This window comes from Cydia pomonella, chromosome 13 (assembly GCF_033807575.1).
Source record: "Cydia pomonella isolate Wapato2018A chromosome 13, ilCydPomo1, whole genome shotgun sequence".
Lineage (NCBI taxonomy): Eukaryota > Metazoa > Arthropoda > Insecta > Lepidoptera > Tortricidae > Cydia > Cydia pomonella.
The window spans coordinates 10,556,467-10,563,880 of record NC_084715.1 but is presented as its reverse complement, the minus strand read 5'-3'; the positions used below and the strand labels follow the sequence as shown (position 1 = coordinate 10,563,880).

Below are 7,414 nucleotides of genomic sequence, written 5' to 3'. Positions count from 1 at the left end.
TTAACATGAGCGTTTATCATGAATCAGACATTAGAATGACCTATCTTAATTACGGAGAATATGTGGTTAATTTTGATATAAAAAATAAATGGTTACGAGGGGGTAAAGGTTCCCGTAGTCAGCCATGAGTAATCATTCATTCTTTAAACAAGCTTTCATTGTCTGGTTTTGGTTTGTTTACACCCGTTTTGGGTAGGGCCCAAAGGGTAAAACGGGACCCTTTTACTAAGACTCCGCTGTCTGTCCGTCTGTCCGACAATCACCAGGCTGTATGTGATAGCTAGTTGAAATTGTCACAGATGATGTATTTCTGATGCCGCCATAACATTATATTAAAAAGTACAAAACCCTCGGTGGGCGAGTCCGACTCGCACTTGTCCGGTTTTTATTAAGCCTGTGTAGATGGCACACATATAAATATACCGCTTACTGTGATTTTTATTAATGGAATTTGGTTATTTATACTCCAACCTGTGAAATAATAGTCTGTCTCCGTTGCCTCCGAGTTGTAAGAAATTGATTGAAACGAAACAAATATGAAAGGAAAGTTTCACTCCCAATCCATCACTTTGCTCGTGGAAAATTGTGCGAAAGACAATAGCTTGAATAAAATATTCAGAAAGCTGAGAGAAATGCCGAATATAAAACTTTTATTGTTATTGTTGGGTAGGTACATGTACTTTGAGTATGAACTAGGGCTCCTGATATCCGTGATACACGCCGATCCGTAGCTACGGGTTCTTAAGCCCGGCGGTACTAAGATCACGAATTTCACGAACACGCCAAGGTACGTACCTCGTACCTGCGTTCGCGACCGGATTCACGTGACACGCCGTGACCGTGACACGCCATGATACGTAGCCCGTACCTGCGTTCGTGTGCGGAGCTTCGGGCTCGGTTCCGTTGGATAGGTACTTATCGCACGTCTCGTAGGTTCGACACGCCCGGGAGAAAAATAAATAAGGCCTAGGTATTATTGAATTGAGTTACCACTTAGTATTGTATTTTTTGCATCGATTTGAATATAATGGTTATATCTAAATAATTTATGGGGTTATCCTGTTTTTTGTATAACCAGCTAATGATTAATAGTCAAAACTAGCGACCTGCTCGTTGCATAGCACTAATACCCGGGTATGTCCTTAAACTACGTCCACAAGAGAGGTATGGGCATTGTGAATGTCATCTCGCTCTGTGTGGTAGGGCACAGCACAGCGGATGTCATTCCAGATCTAGAGCAGAGCCCAACTGGGGAAGTACCTCCACCTTACAGAAAATCGCAGCCAAATAACACTAGACCCTACTCATAGTGTTGTGTTCCTGCCGGTGAGCAAGGTTGCCAGAGCTCAACGAGGGTGGGAGGGGGTTAGGGGCGGCAACGCGCATGTAACTCCTCTGGAGTTGCAGGCGTACATAGGCTACGGATACTGCTTACCATCAGGCAGGCCGTATGCTTGTTTGCCACCGACGTAGTATAAAAAAAAAAAATATATAAATATAAGGTGTAAAACTCCCTAGTAAGTATCACTACTGGTTGTCATTATTAAATCAAGATAAGACATTTTTCTCTGTTAAGTATTAATGAAATGAATGAAAAAGCAAACTTGAACTTGTAAAAGCTTGCTACTATCAAAGAATATAACGTAGCCTAAATATAAACAAGGCAATCCTAATCCAAAGAAACAAAAGGGTCTGCAAATCTTCGGTAGGTATGATAAAATTGATAAAGGTAATACAGGTAAACAAATTCAACAAAAACACATGTACGGGGCCACGGAAAAAAAGTACGCAGCTGCAGTTCTTATCAGTTTCGGACTTTCGGGGCATTAAAGAGTACTGTTTATTTCTAGATTGAAGGTAATAATGACATATTATTGTTAGAGCGTTTTATTGTATGACTAACAAGCTAAGCCAACATACCGGTTTTTTTTTGGAGATAAGAAGTGCAGTTGCACGTGCAGACAAAGATAATAAGATTTGCGAGCGACTTATTAAAATGAAACAAACAATATACATAAGTAGCTGTGGGCTTTACCTTTTATTCGTGAAGTTGAAAGAAGTGACCGCGATGTTTTGTTTTACAAATTCGTGGTATTTTTTATTTAATCTGGAGGGAGCAGTTTAGAATTTTGAACTCACATTCATTGTCATTAGTTACTCCTGACATCATAGTTGGTCTCCTGACACACAGTGTTGTTGTATTATTTTAGCAACTCGTTTGTGTTCCTGCCGGTGAGTAAGGTTGCCAGAGCTCAACGAGGGGGGGGGGGGGGGGGGTTTAGGGTCGGCAACGCGCATGTAACTCCTCTGGAGTTGCAGGCGTACATAGGCTACGGAGACTGCTTACCATCAGGCGGGCCGTATGCTTGTTTGCCACCGACGTAGTATAAAAAAAAATATATTAAAGTAGCTATTCATTGTAATTAATGTTTGGTTCTTTTCATTTATTACTCATTAATATTTAAAAGGCCTTACTATTGAAAATAAATTTTAATTGAAAAGTAATGAAACGGAATTAGAGCTATGAATAAAAAATTCATGATAAATATTTATTCGTAGCTCTTAGAGACCGCATCGTATCTTCACTCAACGTCGCGGGCGGACCGAACCGGCGTGTTCTTAAGATACGTGAAGCCGTGATCACGCCTACACAGATCTACACGGATTCACGTACCCTAATTTCACGTAGCCGAATGTCACGTGCGGAACGGACCAGAAAACCGTAGCCGTGAATCACGAAACCGGGCGCACGGCTACGGGTTCACGAATCACGGACACGACCGCGAGCCCTAGTATGAACGTGCTAAGTATTTAGACAAGGAAAGTCTTTTTCGAGCTTCGGATGAAACAATGCGCCAAAAGTATACATGCCACCCTCGAATACTTTTCTGAATAGCGAAATATCTCTACACATCGCGTTCAAAAGTATCTGTTACAATATAATTGTTCTACATATACACGGTGTAACATGAGGAATCCGAAAGATTTTAACCACGCACTTCTGAGGCCAAAAGAAGGAAAAAATGTTACATAAATGTAACATTTTTTCCTTCTTTTTTAATACATGTAAGTAAATTTCGCCAAACAAAAAAAAAATGATGTTTTTTTTATTTAGTTTTTGAATGTATTTGTACATGTATATACAAAGTTAATGGTAAAACTGGCACTGAAAATGAATTTTTGCAAAGGTTATTTGTCACTTTTTGACATCTATCAATAAGGATATTTAGACTACTCCCCATAATGCCATCATCGCGAAAAAGTCGTTTTGCACCAAGTAACAATAAAAACTTTTTTTTTTACTTACTATTAACTCTGAAACTAGACGGTATCCAGAAAAGTTTATACACATGACATTTTAGTCTCATGTGATCAGGAATACACTTCTTAAAAATATAAATCTAAACCTAAAAACCTAAAAATTAAGGAATACAAATCTTTCGGTTTCCTCATGTTACACCGTGTAGAGAATTATTAGATTTGACGACCTGTCTGGCCTAGTGGGTAGTGACCCTGCCTATGAAGCCGATGGTATAGGGATCAATTCCTGGTAATAATTGTAATTGTAACTTTAATTTTTAATTTGGCATGTAATGGGTTTATACATTCATAAATAGCTTTTTTATTTTATTTATTTATTATTTATATACGAGAGAGTGAATCTCCGGTTTATACATATACGAGTACAGTAATTATACGATACCTACGTTTTAAGAAAGTCATATTTATTCCGAATATACCAAGACACCTAAACAAAATACAAGTGAGAAAAAAAAAACTGTTTTCAAAAGTTGCTAAACTAACTAATTTAAGTAACTACTTATGAAGACGCAAATCGGAAATAATATGGAAAGCTAAGAATGAGATGTCAGTTCTCTAATAAAAAAATTTATAGTATCAAGATTCAGTATTTACCTTCAAAGCATAATAAGTGCATGAAAGCAAACGTCTTTATTACCGCATTAAATTGGTATTAGACTTGGGTTAGTTCAAGATAAACAGTATTCAGGCTCCGCTCAAGTTTGAATAGAAGCTAATTAGAAATTAAGATTGACAAAAGAGATAACAAAGCGTAGCTTATACAGTTTTCACGGGATTTCGTTACGTAAGGCGGATTAGATAGACTAGATAAAACAAGCGTAAAGATAATTTTAATTCAACAACGTGGCTAACTAATCAGATAGTAGCATGCAGCTTGTAGCACCCATGTCTTGAATTTATCGTTATTTAATTTAATTTATTAAAATGCAGTGGTTTTCTTAAAATATAGTCGTAATCCCACAAAACTCAACAATGAGTTTGACTGTGGGGTCGTCAGTCTCTAGTTATGAAACTAAAAGAACTTATAGTAGCAAATTACTTACTACATTGACGACCGGTCTGGCCTAGTGGGTAGTGACCCTGCCTATGAAGCCGATGGTCCCGGGTTCAAATCCTGGTAAGGGCATTTATTCGTGTGATGAGCAATGGATATTTGTTCCTGAGTCATGTATGTTTTCTATGTATTTAAGTATTTATAAATATTTATATATTATATATATCGTTGTCTAAGTACCCTCAACACAAGCCTTATTGAGCTTACTGTGGGACTTAGTCAATTTGTGTAATAATGTCCTATAATATTTATTTATTTATTATTTATTTATTATTGGATGAGGACAGTACATAACTGCCATTTCTGAACAACGTTAAGTAATGATTTTGTCAACAGACTAACAAAGATTTGTTCCAGTTGATATGGTTCATATGAATCATATGGTGTTAATCATGACTCTTTATACGCCTCATCGTAATATTTTTAACCACCGAATTAAGCTTTATAACCCTACAATATTTTCTACGGATCATAGGATATATATAGAATAGTGCATAGGTAGAAATAAATAAAAAACACTGCAATAACGTAACAAATGCTGTTGAAAAGCCGGACATTGTGAGTGTTGTCTGCCGGAAGAATGTCAGCTCTACATAGTATGCAAGACGTTCATATTGATAAAAAGAACAAGTGCGGGAAGTTCGAATAACTTGTGCAGCTAAAAGATGTTTTTGTCACTGACGTATGATAAGAGAAAGTTGCGGTTGGTGTCTATTTTAGCCAGTCTTTTTCCGGGTTTAATGTGGCACTCAAAATGTCGGTGATACGTGATGAAAGTATAAATTAGTACTAATATATAAACATAATAACGGAAAAAATATGCAAAATTATTGAATATCATCCCGTAAAACGGCTAACAACGAATGTGTTAAACAGATACCTACAGTCTAGACTAGACAACTTCCTACCTAATTTCTGTGATGTAGACAATATTCAAATGTGTTTGAGTAACCACACAACGAACACAGAAAATGTTACGAGAAAATGTAACAAAACAACATCCATGCGCTCATCAAGTGTCTTGTTAATTAATATAATTTCTTATTACGCCTACGGAGAAAAGGGCGAAGTACCTACGTAGGTAGGGGTTTTAAATGTTCTCAAGAGGAAGTAATAAAGCAATGCGCAAACTTTCTATAATGACACTTTCAGCAAAATTCCAGTCTCCCGCGGGCGTCTCAGTATTTGCCAAGTTTCATATAAACAGATCTGCGGAAAGGTAAACAAGTTTAGTTTAACTCCCGTTTCGACACTCTGAGGAGACGTATAAACTTCGTACGTCTACGTCTAATTAGGATACAACTTCGGGCCATTCATTTCAATTTCGTTTTCGGGCATTTACTCGAGCTTTAGGCAAAGTTGGCGGCTGTGTTGAAAAGATAAGTATTGATTACCTACTCCTTTAATTATGAGAGGCAGTTTGGCGTTTGTTTGTTTTCCTGTAAATGGATTTTATTACTCCAGATAAGCGGTCGTGCTTTGCGCATATAACCATGAAATCATATTTTTTATTATTATTTATTATCCATTTCCACCCAATGCATTTCTCAAGTATCTATGAGGGATTAAAAAATGCAGAAGATGAAATATGTATCTGACAAACATTGCGATAAGCTCTCACTAATAGTACCGGTTGCTGATAATTGAACAATACAACCCCGCTATCGTGAGGAATCCAAACTAATCCCAATACGGCCTACTTTCTCTTCTAGCTTGAAGTTATGACAACCACAGATTTAGTAAATTCTATTGGATGTGCTAATTATTTGGGATCAGGTGGCCAAGAGCGGAATCCAGGTTTCTTTAGCAAAGTGTATCAAAAGCCAGGATCACGATATGAAATAGTGAAGACACCTCGCCATTCAAAACTCAAAAATTTATTCTGCAAGTAGGCCTCAAGGGCTCTTCACATGGAAAATACATAGCAACATTTTATAAATTTTAAATTGTAAGTAATTAAAAAAAAAATTGTTTTACAGTTATTTTATTTAGATGTTGCCGAGTCCGCTGCAGTCCTGGAAACCGAGGTCAAAAAGGTGGGACTAAGTATCAGCCATGAAAAGTCAGAGTATCTTCACATGAAACGCTATAAAAACACGCGCGTCAAAAGAGAAGGTCTTCATGTTGGAGGTACCATATATAAAGGGGTGACCAAATTTAGATACTTAGGCTGCACCGTCACCGACACAAATACTCGTGAGGAGGAAATTGACATCCGGGTTCAGAACGCCTTGCGATGTAGTGCCGCCCTTCATAAAGTGTTAGTGTCCAAACTCCTGAGCAAGAACATAAAAATACGTATATATAAGACGGTCATACGGCCCATACTCATGTACGGATGCGAGACTTGGACACTAACACTTAAAGAAGAAAATAGACTCCTGGTGACAGAAAGGAGAATACTTCGAAAGATCCTGGGCCCTGTGAGAAGAGAGGATGGCAGCCTTAGACTCCGCAAAAACGTCGAGATTGAAGATCTTGTGGCTACACCCAATATTGTCGGCGAAACAAAAGCTCACCGTCTCCGCTGGCTTGGCCACGTTTTGAGAATGGAGGAGGATCGCGGCGCTAAAAGGGCATACCTGGGACGCCCGGTAGGGCGGAGGCCTATCGGACGTCCCAGATATCGCTGGGGCGATGCTGTTGAAGCGGACTTGCGCGATCTCCAGGCCGATAACTGGCGGGAGATGGCGCAGGATCGAGACAACTGGCGTGTACTCGTGTCGGAGGCCAAGACTCATTTTGGGTCGCTGCGCCATTAAGTAGTAGTAGTAGTAGTATTTTATTTTTTACACTTTTGTGTAATTTTACATTGTAAATTTTCTGTGTATCACGTTATTTTATATGGGTGCTTGCCTGAAATAAAATCATATTTTTTTTTATAAATGCAATGGCCAATACCTGGTAAACATTAGATTGCAATAATCTTAAAAATAAATAATTAGTAATTGCACAGCTAAGGAATATTAGAGGTGAACTTCTTGTAGAACTGGATTAGTAATTACTACAAAATAACAGAGATGTAAAGTCTCTATAGAT

At 38.0% G+C, this 7,414-nt stretch overlaps 1 protein-coding gene across 1 annotated transcript; it reads left to right on the top strand.

The window, feature by feature from the left end:
- The first annotated feature begins 6,371 nt into the window (after nucleotides 1-6,371).
- Nucleotides 6,372-7,159, top strand: LOC133524640 (uncharacterized). Its single transcript, XM_061860770.1, has one exon. It carries the CDS (start codon nucleotides 6,454-6,456, stop codon nucleotides 7,135-7,137), a length of 684 nt encoding a protein of 227 aa, XP_061716754.1. The 5' UTR covers nucleotides 6,372-6,453; the 3' UTR covers nucleotides 7,138-7,159.
- The last annotated feature ends 255 nt before the right edge of the window (nucleotides 7,160-7,414 follow it).

What these genes read in the sequence shown, in the direction of transcription:
- LOC133524640 (XM_061860770.1), top strand. Translation starts at nt 6,454, where the DNA reads ATGAAACGCTATAAAAACACGCGCGTCAAAAGAGAAGGTCTTCATGTT.